This window comes from Lemur catta, chromosome 2 (assembly GCF_020740605.2).
Source record: "Lemur catta isolate mLemCat1 chromosome 2, mLemCat1.pri, whole genome shotgun sequence".
NCBI classification, from domain to species: domain Eukaryota; kingdom Metazoa; phylum Chordata; class Mammalia; order Primates; family Lemuridae; genus Lemur; species Lemur catta.
Genome location: NC_059129.1, coordinates 15,150,247 through 15,169,564, shown reverse-complemented (window position 1 = coordinate 15,169,564; position 19,318 = coordinate 15,150,247). Strand labels below are relative to the sequence as shown.

The 19,318-nt window shown below is 41.2% G+C and overlaps 1 protein-coding gene across 2 annotated transcripts; it reads right to left on the bottom strand.

Moving 5' to 3' along the window:
* Positions 1-1,337: 1,337 nt before the first annotated feature.
* DCTN5 (dynactin subunit 5) lies at positions 1,338-19,309 on the bottom strand. Of its 2 annotated transcripts, none has more exons than XM_045542802.1 (6): positions 19,106-19,275; positions 18,423-18,491; positions 14,960-15,078; positions 13,731-13,842; positions 9,726-9,828; positions 1,338-1,724 (listed from the first exon to the last, which is right to left on the bottom strand). In XM_045542802.1, the coding sequence occupies exons 1-6, from the start codon at positions 19,151-19,153 to the stop codon at positions 1,714-1,716; spliced, it is 462 nt and encodes a 153-aa protein (XP_045398758.1). In that variant the 5' UTR covers positions 19,154-19,275; the 3' UTR covers positions 1,338-1,713. The 2 variants fall into 2 exon arrangements, with proteins under 2 accessions (XP_045398758.1, XP_045398757.1); XM_045542801.1 differs by lacking the exon at positions 1,338-1,724 and adding an exon at positions 7,701-8,430 and having other exon boundaries at positions 19,106-19,309.
* Positions 19,310-19,318: the final 9 nt, after the last annotated feature.

Here is a 19,318-nt window from a genome sequence, read left to right as displayed (position 1 = left end):
GACTGCCTGAAGGCAGTGAGTTCCTAACAGTTTTGCTTGTTCATGATACAAATTTATCCATCTTACAAGTCTGGATGACATTTGAAGGTGTTCTTCCTGAAAAGTGCTGGAGCTGGAGCCCCCCCTCTGTTGTCTGTCTGAACTCAAAGAACTCACAGCATGTGGAAAGGCAGCACTGAGAATTCTCCTTCAGGAAGAGGAAGCTTCCAGGAATGTTGTGAAGAACAAAGATCAAGCCTCCCAAGATGCCAGGTTTTAATTTTTTCTCCAATGTTACAAAATCAGTGTGCCCTGTTCTGCAATCCTAACTTTATATTTTTTCAATTATCTCTTACTCTTAGCTGGGCCTTTCGTTTGGAAGAGTTGTGTGCAAGAGGCACAAAAGCATGTTTACAGATAAACATTTTCATACAACTGTAAGCAGAAAGACACACTCAGGAATTGCTAACTATGTGTTGCGGGCTGAATTGTGAATCCTCCAAATTCATATGTTGAAGCCCACACCAACAGTACCTCAGAATGTGACTGTATTTGGAGATAGGCCTTTTTACAGAGGTGATTAAGTTAAAATGAGATTTTTTTTGGGGGGGGTGGCTAATCCAATATGATTGGCGTCCTTATAAAAAGAAGAGATTAGGACACATACACACAGACAGATGGACCATGCAAGGACACAGCCAGAAGGCAGCCATCTACAAGCCAAGGAGAGAGGCCTCAGGAGAAACTAAACCTGCCAACACCTTGCTTTTGAGCTTTTAACCTCCAGAACTGCAAGAAAATAAATGTCTATTATTGTTTAAGCCACCCAATTTGTGGTATTTTTGTTCCAGGAGCCTTAGCAAACTAATAAAGGGTGAAATCCTGAATTTTCAAAAATTTCAAAATGGATTTATATAACTTTCTACCCCTTTTGTCCTCAGTGAGCAGCCTAGAAAAATCCCTTTTTGGGGACAGCTACATTTTAATCATCAACCTACCTTATTAAGGCGTGTGTACGGGGGGGAAATGTGAAGGAAGTAGAGTCAGGCTATCAGTCCACTGTTGCAAGCTGCAACTAATGCAGAAAGCTGAACACAGAGTCAGCAGCAGTGAGGCAAGCCCCAGAGACGGTCCAGAGTCAGCTCTGTTAAAAATAGGAGGAGGGGGGGTGGGCACGGTGGCTCACGCCTGTAATCCTAGCATGCTGGAAGGCCAAGGCGGAAGGATTGCTTGAGCTCAGAAGTTTGAGACCAGCCTGAGCAAGAGTGAGACCCCACCTCTACTAAAAATAGAAAAATTAGCCAGGTGCTGTGGTATGCACCTGTAATCCCAGCTACTCGGGAGGCTGAGGCAGGAGGATCGCTTCAGCCCAGGAGTTTGAGGTTGCAGTGAGCTGATGATGCCACTGCACTCTACCCCCACCCCCAAAAGAAATAGGAGGAGAGGTCACAGTCCCTGTGATGTGTCCTTCGTCAACTTGTAGCTTTTGGCAAGGATCACAAGGCAATTAGCCTCAGCATTAGAGGCAAAGAGCTATCAGCAGCTTGATTTTAGATGGTCCCATTAGAGAACAAACCCTTTCCTGTGTGCATTTGTATGTGACTCAGATGGTCCAGCGAGGTTCCAGGATGTTTTCACAGTGTAGAGCTCCACAGAGGGAGTCCTAAATCTCCAACAGCCCAAGAGTCTCAGTCCTGTTCATTGAGCCTGTGTCTGCTTTCGGTGCAGCACAGTTCACGCCGAGGCTGAAATAGGCAGACAGTAGCAGGTTTCAGCTTAGAGTCAGGTTCAGGTAATCCGGATCTGAGAATTCAGGATTCCAAGCAAGCCAGTTGCTTTTCTTCAGTGACAGTAAAAGCACACTGCAGTGCTAGACAGCTGTGGTCCAAGTTCAAGTGACATACAAGGCTTCCTTTTTATCAGTCTTAGAGTACAAACTGACCCACTCAAAAATACGCACATCAGACTAGAAATTTATCAGCCTCTAAGGGTCAGATATTTGATTTCAACAAGGACTCATTAGCAACTTAACTGCATTTTCAAATTCCAAATATGTAGTTTTATCTAGAGAGTTCCTCTCTTTTCATGTTGTCTCTCTCTTTCCAGAGGCTCCAGTAGGCACAAATCGTGGCAAAAACCATCAGTTACAGAGACTCGTTCTGGTTGCAATACCCAAAGAATTTAAATTCTACCCCACCCACTGGTGGCAAAAAGCAAGCAAGCTGTATCCCACTAACACCTTTCTTATTTCATTTTTGTGTAGCTTTCTTTAATTGGGATAATCCCGCTAGCATTTATGAAATCACAAACATAACATTTTAAATCAATTTTATCATATATCAAGATGTAATAGACAAAAAATGTAAAGCCATTTCAAAAAAGATTTCCCTTCCCCTCCCACAAACTTACTCAAACCTCTAGCAGTAAATTCAGCATTTACGGGGTTACCATTACAAGCCCACAATGTTTCTTCTGCATAGGCCGCCTTCCAGGAACAACCCCCCTAAGGGTATCCATATCATCAGGTATGGTTTTTAAGCAATGGAATCAACCAATAAAAACCAGTTAGAATAGGACCAGGGCCCTACCTTCCTGCTCCTAAAGGGCAGCAAGCACATGTTCCCCAAAGAGTACAACCCCATTGCTAGGGGGCTTCAGAAGTGTTTCACTGATCATGGACTTACGGGAACTGGGCCAAGCCAGTAAGACATTTTGCTGATACCTGGTTCTTTCAGAAGCAGGCTTTTGGACACATTGTCTCAACACTGCCAGTACCATTTCAGGGGCCTTGCAGCTCCATAGAAGCTACCCCCAGGAGATCACCCAGCTGGATCTGACTACCCATAGTGACCATCTTTGTTTGTTAAATGCCAGTTTGTACTGAAGAATGGCTGAGGCCAGTCAGAATATGGCTGGGGAACACCCTCTGGGCTCTCACTGGCCAGAACAGGATACCGAGAAAGGCCTCCCTAGCCGCCAAGACCCCTTCTGTATAGCTGAGAAACTTCCAAGGATGTGTTAAATAGGAGCAATGTTTATTGATTAATTTCAAGTCTGCCATCACCCAGATGGGTCAGTGACTAAGAGAACTGTGGCCTCAAGTCCTGCGTGAATTTGTTCATACAGAAGTGACTAATTCAGAGGCCACCACTAACCCCAAACAACCATAAGGGCTCTGTGCAGCCATGCAAAATAGTATCAGTCACTAGGAGGCTCACAAATCAATCACTCAACCTGTTCCCTGAACCAGGGATCCTGCAACATGAGGCTTATCTGAAGCTGGAGTCGGGTCTGGGGTCTGGGGGGTTGCGGGGAGAGGGCTCACATCCAGGCAACTGCTCCATTAAGTATGTGCTGAATAACCCACATGCATATGCCTGACTCCTCGGGAGCTTACAACTAGTGGGGGCTCAGACAAGAAGACAAATACATAAGTAGAATTCTGCCTAGAGCCCCTCCCATAAGGTGCTTTGGGGACCATCGGGAAGCAATTCCAGACAGAAGACTATCCTCCAAATGGCTCTTCATTAAACACCTCCCTTTGGCTAAGCAACATCCTCCCTCTGCTCCCTAATCTAGGCCCAGGTTCCCTTTCAGGAGTACCCTCAGAAGATACCTCCCAAGACCAAGAGAACTGAGCGTCGGCAGGGAGAGGGAGGAAAGTTAAGACCCTGGGGAAAGGGAAAAGGCCTAAACTGGACACCTAATGATTTTCCCACCCAGTACTCATTCTTCCCCTCTTCTGGAAATGTCACCTCCACCACAACCACTAAGGTACCAATCCAGGTAGGTATGTGCCAGGCCTAGCCACTCAGTATAGTCCACCTTCTAGGCCACACTGATGACTTGAGGCTAGATACCTTCCTGGTCTAGACCAAAGAGAACCAAATCCAGGGGTTTTGTCAGCAAAGTGGGGAGCTCTTTCCACCAATAACTGAAGGTGTGGGGTCACTCTGTGAAGCCTGAGAATAAAGCCAACTCAAAGGGAAGCGGAACTGAGTGCCACAGAGAGACAGGTTTCTGATAACACTGTTTTGAGTCCTGGTAAATCCCATAGAGCCCTGGCCTTTTCAGCGACATGAGCCAGTAAATTCCCCCTCTGCCCTAAGCCAACTGGAAGAAAGTCTCAACCAGAGTCTTTCCCTCTGCCCACTCTTCTGGGAGTATTCCGGAGGCAAACTTTTTTCTCTAGGATTAAAAAAGTAATTGGTGACCGACTGTCCCTGGGGTAAGGGCCACCATGGAGACAGAGTCCAGCTGGCCTTTCCTAGGATACACATTCCTGACTGTCAACACACTTTCAAACAGTATCGGCACATAATTATAGACTCGTTCACTGTTTGTAGTAGCTATCGTTTTTGTCTTCCCAGCACCTTGTTTTGGTAATGGGCTCTGCTATTCCCTGCCATGGGGGGACACAGGAAAGGCCATGATGCAGATTGGGTTAATCATACGGCTGAACACCCTTGGCCACAGTGACTGACCCAAGAAAGCGTGGAAAGTTCACGACACTGAGAACCTTCTCTGGGGTTTTCCAAATTAGAACTGGAAGGGAAACAAACCTTTCATTCAGGGTCACCAAGCGGGGAGAATACAAGTCTGGAGCTGTGAGCTATCACTTCCCCAAATGCATGGAGAAGGCCCACGTGCAGCAGGCGGAAAGGAAGCCAACACAGAGGCCTGATCAGGTCTGCTTGCTTCTCCCGAGGTCCATTCTCTCCCTCTCCTTTTCCCTACTGGAACCTCCTTCCTCAGAGACTTGGCTGCCCAAATACAGACTAAATTTATAGCCTCCGTTGTCACTAAATGTGGCCACATAACAAGATAGTACGCACCTGGGTGCCTGATGACATCGTGGAGCCCAGCCACCTGACTTACCTGCCCTGGACCACCTACCTATCTCTGTACTATTAGGGGTGAGAGAAATAAATGTCTGTCTTGTCTGAGCCATTGTATGTTGGTGGTCTCTCTGCTACAGAAGCCCAGTCTTTACTATCGGGAAGGTGAAAAATTTATAAAAGACAAAAAGCTCTGATGGGGTTTAAATCTTAGGACATAGTTCCTGCAATGATAGTAAGTTGTTACTTACAGAGTACTAAGCGCCCAGAACTGTCATTAATGTTTACGTAGTATCTCATTTAATCCACACCAACTCTCTGAGGTTATTCCCGTTGTACAGTTTAGGATACCAGGGCACAGAGAGATTAAGTGACTTACCCAAGGTTCACATTCTATTGCTGCTCAAGATAGTCTTTTCCATCATGTGTTGTATAAGCCAATAAAACCCCTTTTTGTGCCTAAACTGGTTCAAAGTGGATTTCTGTCACTTGCAACAAAGAGTTCTAAACTAGATTCTTGTCTCATCTAGAAACCTGTTCCCATTTAACTGGTCAGACCACAACTGTAGCTGCAAGACAATATGGCACATTGGGAGGAGACATCTTCTCAGAGGGGACACTAGGCTTCCTGCCTATGGCAGACATTGTTGGATGGTTCACCCCCTTTATCCTTGCCTGGCTGAAAAAGCAAAATACTCACTTTTTTAGCTTCCTGTTCAGAAAAGCTGGCCAGATGACACAATTTTGGGCAATAAAAGGTACCGTAACATGGAAAAATTCCAGCTTAGTGGTTAAAAGTATGGGCTCTAGAGCCATAATGCCTGGATTCACTGTCACTTTAAGCTGTATAAATTTGGCAATTTACTTAATCACTGTTCCTTGGGGATAATAACTATATATACTTCATAGTTAATGATAAGAATTAAAGGAATTAATAAATAATATACAACTCAGAAGAGTACCTGGTGCAGGGTAAACACTCTGTAAGTATTTGTAATTGCTATTTTTTACCAACCACAAGTGCCAATATGCAACAATCTTTAAGATGTATTAAGGAAAAGAAACAAGGCATAGAAGAGCACATACAGAGTGCTCCCATTGTATGAATAAAAAGAAGCTGGAGTACACATCTATATCTGCTCGTGCATGCACAGACTATTTCCTAGAGGATAGAGCAAAAACTGTTCAGAGAGGTAGGCTCTGGGAAGTAGAATGTGGGACTGGGATTCTGGATTAGGAAGATCAAACTTCATTATATCTCCCACTCTTACCAACTGCATTGGCTTTTTGTAATCATATGCTTGAATTACTTAAAGATTTTTAAATTATGTTTGTTTTAAAAGGCTCAAAAAAAATAAACCCACTTTCTCTTAACTTCAGTTGTTCATCAGCAAAATGGAGAGTCAGTTGCATAAAGTGACAAGCTAACACAGGCTGGATGGTAATGTTAGAAATGCTCTAGAAGGTTTCCAAGAGGTTAGCCTAGAGAGCATCTAAACTCTGCCAATTCCAAGATTCACCTTTTTGGTGGCACAAAAGAGGAAAGGACATGGGGGAGATGCCAGGATATGACCAAAAAAAAAATTATAGCCCTTATTAGACTGCTGATGTAAGACAGAACACAAAGCACATGTGCTCCAAGGGCAAGCTTGTCTCATCTTTTCAGGGCAGAGCTGAAGAGCAAAGGCTGCAGGTCCAGATGGGCATGGTGTGACTCCTGGATCAGTCATTTTTTCACTCTATAGGTTGGACCAAGTTATCTAATGTCTTAGAGTTTTTTTCTCATCTGTGAAGTGGAAATAACACCACCTGATTGAGTTGGCATAAGAAATAAGCAGGCTAGTGAAGGTCAAGCCCATAGCACTGCACTAGGCGTGTAACAAAGTGCCTGAGGAATGGCAGCAGTTGTCACTGGAGGTGGAGAATGACGACCTTCAAATGACTTGTTCCATGTGTCAATCTTTTAATGTACAAACATAAAAAAGTGACAAATCAGAAAAAAATTTTAAATTGAATTAGTGGAAATGATTACATATAGCTGTTTTTGCAAATTCCACAACTGGATATTAAATCAAGATAGCTCCTGCTAGATTCTAGCCTTCAAAGCTGAACTGTTCTGCCCCATTCACTTATAGCAGATCAGATCATTAAGCAAGGCCAACCTTCCCAGCCCCTCACTTTTTTTTTTTTTTTTTGAGACAGAGTCTCATTTTGTTTCCCGGGCTAGAGTGAGTGCCGTGGCGTCAGCCTAGCTCACAGCAACCTCAGACTCCTGGGCTTAAACGATCCTACTGCCTTAGCCTCCCGAGTAGCTGGGACTACAGGCATGCGCCGGCTAATTTTTTCTATATGTATTTTTAGTTGTCCAGATAATTTTTATTTCTATTTTTAGTAGAGACAGGGTCTCGCTCAGGCTGGGCTCGAACTCCTGACCTCGAGCGATCCACCCGCCTCGGCCTCCCAGAGGGCTAGGATTACAGGCGTGAGCCACCGTGCCTGGCCCCAGCCCCTCACTTCTTAATCTTCCTTTGAAACCATAGGTCAGAGCAGAACCAGGAAGGGTTATGCTATTCGCCAGAGGAGATGGTAAGAATGGCTTTGGCAATGTCATTTACTCCTTAGGGGTCTGTGCCCACGAGATGATTTGAAAAGGTCTTCATGAATGTATGTGATTGGGCTCAAAGTACAGATATTTTGGTCTGAACTGTGGGGTTTATGGCAAATATAGGATGGGCTGAATGGTTCTAAGCCAGGAAGCAGGTGTTTACAAATGCTGTGTCTTCAATGAAATCCACAGGGGAGACTCAAATCTGGAACCTTGCAAAAGTAAAATCTGGGGTGTTGAGGTCCCCCTTTGTAGTGAAAGCCAAAAGCCTAGACCAGAATGCTACAAAGTCTTTTATTAACCACCCCGGGATGGCTAAGGTCATTTTGGGAAGAAGAGAAACACTAACCACCTCTCTCTTCAATTTTTAATAGCCAATAGGAATCTGGGCTCTGAAAAGTCACAAGCACTTTTCCCCCCAGGATTATGAGCAACTGTAACAATTGACCAAATGTCTTAGCAGCAGGAAAGCTGAGCGTCGTCTGTGTGAATGGGGCTCAGTGTGGGTAGTGTATGGCCGTGAGCAGCATAGCAGCTACATGACCTCCAGGCTGGGAGAGTGCTACTGCTGCTCTGCAGGCCTGTTTCAGGCAGGATCCAATCATCTACAGGACCAATGGTTGGAGTGCTGGGAACAGAAGACTCTGTGTTCCACAGATAACAGTATGAAGTGACTATTAATAGATAAGGAATAAGCACAGCAGTTGAAGACAACTCCTCCAGCTGTTCTGTTATTAAATTCTTAAGAGCTTAGAGCCTTGAAGGATTGAGAAATTCTAAAGAATGTTTTTAAAAGAAGGAGGGTGGAAGGTGTCAAAGACACAAGAGTTCTTTGTAGATGCTGACTGGCTCACTTTGTCCCCAGGTTCATCTTAGAGCTCAAGCAAATCCAAGACATGAGACAGAGATACTAGACTTGTGTCAGGGGCAAAAACTTCTGGTAGTAGCTCTTGGTGACGTCAATCATCAGCTCCTGAGTACACTCCGGGAGCTCCCCTGAGAAGAGTCCTGGGGAAAGAAAGACCTGGTTCTAAGGAGCTTGAATAAGTTAAAAGAGATTAAGGTATTTCTCTGGCAATATCCTTCTTATCTCAGATCAGATGCATGTCTGATCATCACTTAAAACAACTGCTGGGGCTGTTCTGGCCCAGCACCTGCTAATAACAGCTAAACCTTCACAGTGGGAAATTACTCAAGAAAATTTCTTCCCCTTCCTCTACAAAAGCAGAGATGTGTGACACAGCAGAATGGCCAACTGCCTCCCCAAAGAATATGAGTGATGATTTTGTACACCTTTGAAACTCATGTTCAATGAGCTGAGTGATGAGAAATGGTAGAAAAACAATTAAACCACCAGTAGAAGGCATCATATACTGTCAAATCTCTCCTTTCGTATCATCTTCCAGCTGTGAATTTGTGATGTGTCCCTGTACATGCTACATGATTTCAACTGTGTAAAACAACATAGAGAAGAAGATACTGTCTTGGTGTGGAGGTGAGGAAATGTGAAGTTTTCTTCTTCCTTCTGCTTGTCAGAGTTTTTTCCAAGTTTTCTAACATGAGCATGTATCATTTTTGTTTCCTCACATGTTTTGTAACTCGGAACTCTGCACTTCTGAAGGGCTTTACTTGTGGGCATTCTATCAGCCAAGGTCAAGAGGTAATACAATTGTTCCTCTCAGGTGTCCCAGAGGTATCATTGGTCTTAGACCATGGTTTATGCCAACTTTTCAGTTTAGGGATTCCTGGGCCATGTAGGAAGTACAAATTAAACCCCTAACCAACATGAGGGTAATCCTATAGTTAAAATTCTCAAGACAGACTTTTCCTTTTTCCACGGAGAGCCCAGGCCAAGAGAGAAATGCTACTTTGTATTGTCCCTGTGCTGGTGGCAGATTTGTTCTACATCAACCTTTTCTTGAGAGAGAACTCTTCAAGAGTATCTGAGGATCTCTTTGCCACGTATGGATCCAAGGCTTTGTTTCCCATGCCCACATGAGTATCACACCCTAAACCGCTCTCTTATTAAGACAGCACTGACCCGTGCAAGCTTGGGTTTAGTTTCCTCTTTGTGTTTTGACCCTTGATGATTTCCTTATTTTCTTGTGAACCCAACTATGCATTTGAAAAGATGCTCACTGTATTTTAGATAGTATTTCTAGGTACTTTGTAACCGATGAATTTTTAGGTTAGCTCTCTCAACATATTGTCAGAGATAGAAATTGCATGCATTACTTTTGTGATGGAAAATTAAAATGAGTTTTAAGGAAGTTAAAATAAAAGTTATCAAAATCCAATGTTACCTGGGCAGCCTGAGAAGACAGTGAATGGTGGGACCACAGTTTCTGGAGGTAATACTGTGTTGTCCAGAATTTTGCAGCAGTCTTTTAACACACACCGGCGCCCCTGAAATTAAAATCTTGTTAATAGGAAATAGATCAGGAAATGGGTGTAAAAGTTGTCTATTCTGCTGTGTGGAAGACTACTTTATATTTTCCCCATTCAAGATATCGTATAATAGCCAGGGACAGTGATAACAGGCTTGGTTGCAATTCCCTGCTTTAGTGGTACCTGATGTGGAGGAAGAGGCAGGGTTGTGAGAGTGTGCTTTTGTGTACATTTAGGGGGCAGAGTTATATGCTGGGGACAGTACAAGTTATTTTAGGCCTTATAGACTATGTGAATTTCAGTCTTCCAAGAGCTCTGTTTAATTTTCTCCCAGAGGAAAGCAGCAAAGGGATGGAGACTAACTCTCATGATGTCGACTGAACCCCTAGAGCCAGTTTGCCACATTAGGATCTACTTCTGTACTCTTGGTTTATATTAGCCAACCCATTCTGCTTTGTGCCTCCAGTTTAAGGTTTGTTTGTTTGCTTTTCTGTCAATTCCAACTGGAAAAGTCCTCCCAAATTCATTTGGATATTAAGTTATTAGTTCATTTGTTCTCCCACAGTTGAGTGATAGCTATTTGAATGTTTAGGCTGAACCTCATGCTTGACTTTATGCACTGTCACCACTTTTCAATTCTGCTGTGATCCACAGCATTTTGAGGGCAAGAAAGAAGGCTTGGAAGACTCATCTGTTTCATGGGTTAAGGGAGAAAAAGAGGCCTCTGTTGTACAGTTTAAAGTTGTGCCTCAGACTACTTGCTGAATAAACAAAAGTTATGGTCTTTATTGACTACATTTACATCACCAGGGCCTGTAAGTTCACTGGTGCTCAGGTTAGACAATCTGATTAAAATATACCTGATTGAGAATATGGAAATCTTGACAAATACCAAGACAATGGGCTGGGCTCGGTGGCTCATGACTGTAATCCTTGAATTCTGGAAGGCCAAAGTGGGAGGATTGCTTGGCCAGGAGTTCGAGACCAGCCTGAGCAAGAGCAAGACACCATCTCTATAAAAAATAGAAAAATTAGCTGGGTGTGGTGGCATGCGCCTGCAGTCCCAGCTACTCAGGAGGCTGAGGCAGGAGGATCACTTGAGCCCAGGAGTTTGCGGTTGCAGTGAGTTATCATGATGCCACTACACTCTAGCCCAGGCAACACAGAGAGACCCTGTCAAAAAAAAAAAAAAAAAAAAAAAGACAATGCTATCCTGTCCAGATCCCAGATTTTATCAAAAAACATGAAAGACATTTTGATTTGGTTGCATCTAAAATTTCTCCCATTGTCAGGTTGTATGTTGCCTATGGAACAAAAATTTAAAAAAACTTTAAAAAAAATTAAAATTTCTCCCATTATTAAATAGACAAATCATATGTATTTCCAGGAAAAGGTAGAATACCAAATGAGTTTCTTAAAAAGCTTATATCCCCACAGTCTGAATTCCTCAAGTGGCTAAGTTGTCTCCAGCCAGGTAGATAATAGCATTGACAATACTTGGCAACATCTTTAGCTCAAAAACAAGTTATAACTAGCTCTTCATTCCTCCTTTAAAAATTCTCTTTCATAAATTACCTGCTAGTGGCAATTTCAGAAATATAGCAACTAGTTAACTCCCCTGGTGACCCCCAAATTAATATTAAATCAAAGAATTTTTGTCATGTCTCAGCTCCTAATAACTCAAGACTAAGCACATGGGGCACGGAATAAAAGGAAACGAAACATGCTGCAGAAGGCTTAATACATTCCCGTGCAGAGATCCACAGACAAAGGGCCTGGAAAAGAACAGTGGAAAGGAATCCTTTCACTGTGTACCACCAGCCACCACACAGCCTATAGTCACCTGCTTTGTCCACTAGTTGGCCACTCTACCCACTTAGAGAAATGATGCTTAACTGGATTTCAGAAACATTCTTGGTAGACTGATGAGTCAAATAGCAGCAAAATACACAGTGAGCTATCATGATGCAGTTGTAAAAATGCAGGTACTTCTTAGGTATAAATGGATTGGAAATAGGATGGAGAGTAAAAGCTGAAACCCCATCTTTATTCTTCCCTGGAGAAGTTTTCAAGGAGTCAAGAACTGCAGCTGTGTTGCTAGTATTATAGCTTCCTATACATCCTTATGCAAGTTAGTTAGCATCTTGGAGCCTTGGTTTCCTCATCTGTGAAATGGGACAGAAAATCAAACCACAAGGATACTGTCAAATTAGAAATAATAAATGTAAAACCCATAGCACAATAACAGTGCCTATTAATATTGCTTGTTAAGCTTTCCGTTTAGGCATTCAGACAGTTCTAATTAATACCTATACCTTCACATATCCAAACAGAAATTAGACTACCACATGGGATGCTATAGGAAGGATCTGTGCATCATGGGGTCAACTGGACTCTAAAAGAGTTCCTGCTAGCTCTGAGATTCTATAATTCTAAAAGAATCTTTCTCCTGAGATTACTTGAGGACCTGTCAAGGCTCAGCAAGTACCATCAATATGAAACAATGACTATGTCATGAATTACGCATTAAAAAGTAGTACAAAAAGCAGAGCACCTGAGAGTAGAACTACAATTCCCTAAGCATTGGAAAGAGAATCTAGATTTTAACCTTTCGTACATTTTGCTCTGGGGATAAAGGACAGGGTTATATTAATAGAACCTGGCTACACTGGTGATGTCTTCACTTTGCCAAGAAAAATATCAAAAAAACCCAACTGTGGCTTGGAAGGCTAGATTTCATTAAACAGTCAGTGTGAAGGGAGAGGGTTGATTTTACTGTCTTCCCCCTTTCTTCAACATCAGGCTGAGCCAAAGACCTTCTGTCTCTAATACTAGGAATTCCTCTGGAGCAAGAATATCTGGCAGAACCACCACTTCCCTTAATTCTTGACTAGCAAGTCAGACTGCAATGGTTTTTGCAGCAACATGGTTTTCCAGTGCACCATTTGCTGTGCCCTCATGGCTCCTGGAATGTGAACTGCATGGTTTCTGCAAGTTTTTTGATACTTTAGGGTCTGAGTCTTATCCAGGGCAGACAGCTGGCTTTGTATTAATGGATATGGCCATTAAAGAAACATAAGAAGAGTCTTGGCTTTTCCTAGAATCTAGTCTAAGGTACAAACCTAAAAAGTAGGAAACATTTTCCCTAAACATTAATGCAGGTCAGCTCTGGACATTAACATTCTCACCCAGGATTTTCTAATAAATCCCAACTGAAATCAAGCACTTCATCTATGACATAGCAAGAAATCCAACCTTGTTAGGCCTTGGTTGAGTTAAACTGATGCCTTGGCTCCTACGGACCAGGTCCTACAGATTCTGCTGAGCAAGGGGCCCACTTGCACCCTGAACTATTTGCAGTTACTCTAACATGAAGCCCTTTGGTGACTCTGACCTTTACACATGTCAATCCCTTTGCTGAAATGCCCATCCTCCCTCATCTAGGGGCCACTTTCAACTCGCCCTTCAGATCCCCTCACCCCCATTAGACTGTAAGTTCCATGAAGTAAGGCAACAAGCAGGCCATTACAGCAGCATAGCTAATCATATCGCCTGTGTTTAAATCCCAGCTCTACCACATACTAGCCTTGTTAAATCCCTTAATATCTAAGGTCCTCATTCTTCTCATTTGCAAATAGGGATAATGACAGTACCTAAAACCCTTGGATGGTTGCAAGGATTAAATGAAATAATCAAAGGAAAGGGTTTAACATCATATGGAAGAGGTTCCATAAAGATTAGCCATTATTATTATATTAATGTCTAGAAAAAACTCCAAAGCTCGCAAGAAAGACTCTACCTTGGGAAGTTTGGAAAATACTCCCACCCTGCTTGGTCACAGAAGTGGAGACTCACTGATATAAGGGATGGGAGCTGGAGGGGAAGTGAGGCTGCTTAGCCAGCCAAGGCATCATACTCACAATCACACAGTTCTTGCCAACATGAACGTAGGAACCAATCTGAGCTGCGTTGACCACACAATCTTCCTCAATAAAGACATGGTCCCCAATATGTAATGGAAAGAATGCAACGCTGGAGAAGGAAAACAAGATGAACAAAGAAAGGTCAAGGTGACATAGTTTAGGTCAAGGTTTATAGAACTGCATATCATAATGTCAACTTCATTATCTTGTCTTAATAAGACTGTTCCTAGCAAGGAAAGACTCCTCAGGCTAGAAAAATTCTATAATGTTGAATAAGATAAATGTAATTACTAGATCAAAATCAGAAATAGCAAAACAAAGAAATATGCAACAAGAAAGCAAAGAAGGGGCAAGATCTTCAAAGTTAAAAGAGCAGGTACCAAACAAAAATTAATGAATGTTTGCTCATTCTTACTTCCTTTGAAAATGCTCACAGATCACAAGTTTAGTAATCTGCCCTATAATGTTTCAGGGGATTGACATCAGGTTCATGTGCTATAATTTCTAGCACTCAACATTTGGAAACTTTATTCATTCACTGATTTTACTAAGTGCCTACAACGTGCCAGACTCCATGCTAGGAATTAGGGATACAGTGGTGAGCAAAAGAGCCACAGTTATGCCCATGGGGACCTTACAATTCAGAGAATAAATGAGATTAAATTATTATATAAGTAATTAGTTACAACTGTGACAAGGGCCACAGAGATACCATATCAAGTTATGAGAGTATAACAAAGAGACTTTACCCAGCCCATGGGCTTGGGAAAAGCTTAACTGAAAGTGACATTTAAAGAAAGAATTAAAGGATGAGTAGAAGTTAGCAGGCTTTCTCCAGACTTCTGACATCATTCCCATTCTCCAGGATTTGTCAAATATCACAGACAATGGTTCTGTGATCACATTTATAGTAATTTCAGTACCTTGGGATGTAAAATATTTGGACTGGAACTGATATAAAGTAGCTAGATGCTCACTAGTTCTTTCTAGTTCTGTTCTGTCAGGAATATTTTGTCAGAGATGATACCTGCCCTCTACGAACCTATAATTTATTTAAATCTTCCTTAATCATTAGTATTTTTAGTCTACACTTCTTGTGCAACAATGCATTCCTTTACCTCATCACAGTCTATAGCAGTACTGACAGTTCTTTAATTTTAAACTAAACACCACCACCAGTAGCAGCATCTTGCCCAAGACTTGAAAAAGGTAATTAAATGACATACCCTTTACTGAATTTCTTGAATGGTGGCCTTATGACACTACGACTCTTCACAACACAATGGCGTCCAACTCTTACATTTGCCAGATCCCCTCGGATAATACAGTCATTCATCACAATGGTCTACAAAACAAAGCACATTTTTAAAAATTTAAAAAAAATTACCAACACAGACTAACACATAACAATAAAAAAGAGAAGATAATAAGACACTGATTGAAAGTTATATTATATAATCCACTGTATCAAATGTTCTGTCAAAAAGGATAAATTTTAGGTAAAAAGAGAATTGCCCTCATGACAATGATTGCAGTTAGAGATGATCTCAAAGAACTAAAAAGTAGAACAGATGATACTAGAGGCTGGGAAGGGTAGAGGGAAGAGGGAATAGGGAGAGATTTGTTAAAGGATACAAAATTACAGCTAGATAGGAGGAATAAGTTCTAGTGGTCTATAGCACTGTAGGATGACTATAGTTAACAATAATATATTGTTCCAAATAGCTAGAAGAATATTGAATGTTCCCAAAACAAAGAAATGATAAATGTTTGAGTTGATGGATATATTAATTACCCTGATCTGATCATTATATATTGTATATATTGAAACATCACTATGTATTCCATAAATATGTATAATTATTATCTGTCAATTACAAAATAATAAATGAAAGCTGAGAACCATGGCACTTAATGATACAAATGTTTCCTATTGTCATTATTATAACAGAATGTAAAAAATGTAAGTTGTGGAAAACCAAATAAAGTTAATATACATTATTTGGGGATACTTACATATGTGGTAATTTTTTTTAAATAATAAAGAATTTATAAGACGCAAAATTCAGGATAGTGGTTTCCTCTTGGAGGGAGGCAGAAGAAAGAGATAGGGGAGAAACCTAAAGACAGTACTTATTATGGCACATTGATTATGCCCCCGTTCTTCAGTGGGGTATTGTGTTCATTGGTGTTGACTTAATTTTTATGCTTTATAACATATATGCCACATATACTCCTTTGTATACACCAAATATTGCCAAATAAAAGATCTTTTTAAGAAGAAAAAGAGGGCCCTGAATAGCCAAAGCAATCTTTAAAAGAACAAAGTTGGAGGACTCATACTTCTTGATTAAAAATGTATTACAAAGCTACAGTAATCAAAACAGTGCAGTGCTGCATAAGGACAGACGTATAGACCAACCAAATAGAACTGAGGTCAGAAATAAACCCATACATCTATGACCAATTGATTTTTTACAAGAGTGCCAAGACCATTCAACCAGGAAAGAATAGTCTCTTCAATAAATGGTGCTGGGGCAACTGTATTTCTACATCCAAAAGAATTAAGTTTGACCCTTACCTTATACCATTTACAAAAATTAACTCATAATGAATCAACAACCTAAATATAAGCACTAAGACCATGGCACTCTTAGAAGAAAACACAGCAGTAAATCTTCATGACCTTAGGTTTGGCGTGGATTCTTAAATATGACACCAAAAACATGAGCAACAAAATATAGATAAATTGGACTTTATCAAAATTAAAAACTTTTGTGCATCAAAGGATATTATCAAAAAAGTAAAAAGATAAGTCTACAGAATGGGAGAAAATATTTGCAAATCATATATCTGATAAAGGTTTAAGATCCAGAATATATAAAGAACTCCTACAACTCAACAATAAAAAGACAAACAATACAATTTTAAAATGAGCAAAGGACCAAATAGATATTTGTCTAAAGAAGACATATAAATGGCCAATAAGCAAATGAAAATATGTTCAATGTCATTAGTCATTACAGAAATGCAAATCAAAACCACAATGAGATACCATCTCACACCCACTATGATGGCTATAATCCAAAAAACAGAAAATAACTAGTGTTGGTAAGGATGTGGAGAAATTGAATCCTGCACAATAGTGGTGGGAATGTTCAATGGTGCAGTCATTGTGGAAAAAAGTTTGGCAGTGTCTCAAAAAGTTAAACATAGAATTGCCATATGACCCAGCAATCCCACTCCTAGGTATATATTCAAAAGAACTGAAGACAGGAACTCGAACAGATACTTTCAAGTCAGTGTTCACTGCAGCATTATTTACAATAGCCCAAAGGTGGAAACAATTCAATTGTTCATCAACTGATGAACAGATAAGTAAAATTTGGTACATATATATGATGGAATATTATTCAGTTATGAAAAAGAATAGGTTCTGATGTGCTACAACATGGATGAACCTTGAAAACATAATACTAAGTGAAATAAGCTAGGCAAAAAGGACAAATACTGTATCATTCCACTTATATGAAATATATAGAATAGGAAAATTCATAGAAATAGAAAGTAGATGGAGGGTACCAGTAGATGCAGGGACTGGGGAGAGGAAGGAACAGGGAGTTATTCCTTAATGGGTACAGAGCTTCTGTTTGGGGCGATGAAAAAGTTTTGGAAATAGATAGTGGGAGGTTGCACAACACTATGAATGTAATTAATGTCAATAAATTGTACACTTATTAAAATGGCAAATTTTGTTATACACAGTTCACCACAAGAAAAAAAAAATCTTCCCTACAAAGTCACAGGAAGTATCTCAGAATTAGCTAAGGCATTTCCAAAAAGCCTCCACATACTTCCTAATGAGTCAAATGGACTTAACTGAGTTTTCTAATTCAATGTAGAAACAGTGTGTCTGAGCAGCAATTACTGAACTCTATTTCTTTTCCATTAAATTTCATGGTATGACAGGCTTAATGGAGTCTAATTGTGTCTTTACTGAAAATATCTGTCATCTCTTGGTTATAGTGAGATTCTTTTCCTTCTGGAAGTTAGAGATGTAACATTTAAAGGAAAATTAATTTCAAAATTGAGTGTGTTCCAGATGGCAGGCAAAAACTATGAACTTCATTTTTTGTCAGGCTCAGATATACCTGGTGATGTTTTCTCTGGTTATTTCCAGGTTTATACTCATCTCTTTGCTATTTCCCCATTTATTCAGACTACAAGCTTCTGAGCCTTTCAGATTCCATTTTGCACGTTTGTCTCATATTTTAATACCTTTCCCAATTCTTATTTTCATTTTAAGAGTTTCAGTTAGTAGTGAATTATTATTATTAAACAGAGAGTTTTATGAGTATTGCTTTAGTTTCTACTGTAAAATATTTTATTGCCTATTTATGTTTTGTGTCCAGTACCTTAAGGCAAACTACAATACTGTAGAATAATTTTGGTTCTAGGTGCCATCGGTATTGTTCCTGGTATAAAAGGAAAAATGCTTTCTGTTGCCTCCTCTTATTGAACATTTTTTGTATTCAATAAATCCAATTCAGATAAAAGAAAGATAGTAAAAGAATTGGAAAATCTACAAAAACAAATGGGAGACATGACAACATTTTATCTGCCCTGCTAATGTGATAATGAGTGGAAAACAAGCATAGGTTTGCATTCTGGAGATGGCCTTTCCCTTACCTTGCCATTAAGAACGATGTTCTGGCTTCCACACAACACTGACTGGCGACTAACTTTGTTCCCAGATGCCTAAAAGGAAACAACAGAAAACTGGGGTAAGGAAACTGAGTGAGTTTCTCGGATACAGGTTTCCTCAAGAAAGTTCATGTTGAAGAGTAAAAAACTCGAAATGGGCTGCTGTCCACAATGGAAGGAATCCAGGATATCAAACAATTAACTACAGCCTGGAGCTGTAATTAATATTAGGATGGGCTGTGTGCAGTGGCTCCCACCTGTAATACCAGAGCTTTGGGAGGCCGAGGCGGGAGGATCGCTTGAGGCCAGGAGTTGGAGGTTACATTTACCGCGAGCAATGATCGGGCCACTGCACTGCAGCCTGGGCGACAGAGCGAGACCCTGTCTCTTAAAAAAAAAAAAAAAAAAAAGATAGATGAGACTTGTCCTGTCCTCCTGAAGGCACTTTATCCCTACGAGAAAACCATAAATAAATACAAAAAGCCTAAACTGGCCATGTACGGACTAAATAGCAAAGCCAGGCCACACACGAAGCGTCACTAGGGAATCCCGGACTAACTGCCGCAGCGCCCCGGGGTGGGTGGGGCAAGGGTAGGATGGGGCCGCCGGTCAGGCCTCAAAGGGACGCAGGCTTGGAAAGGGGAGGGCAGATGCCTGGACTCGCGCACCGTCTCGATGTACTCGGACTTGTTGTAGAGCAGCTCGCCCAACTCCATGGCCGCCACCTCCTTCCTGCAGCTCGAGATCCTGTCAGAGTCTGTCAGTCAGTCCGTCTGAGACGCCGGCTACTTCCGGCTGTTCCTCCACTTCCGGTCTTCTCGACAGCTCGGCTCTCCTCTAGGCCGCCCCGCTCCATTGCTCGGCAGTCTCCGCTGCGCATG

What these genes read in the sequence shown, in the direction of transcription:
- DCTN5 (XM_045542801.1), bottom strand. Translation starts at nt 19,153, where the DNA reads ATGGAGTTGGGCGAGCTGCTCTACAACAAGTCCGAGTACATCGAGACG. An exon ending in AGTCCGAGTACATCGAGACG is followed by an intron (nt 18,492 to 19,105) that starts GTGCGCGAGTCC and finishes GTTTCCTTTTAG; the next exon opens with GCATCTGGGAACAAAGTTAG. An exon ending in TTGGCAAGAACTGTGTGATT is followed by an intron (nt 9,829 to 13,730) that starts GTGAGTATGATG and finishes TTTTAATTTCAG; the next exon opens with GGGCGCCGGTGTGTGTTAAA.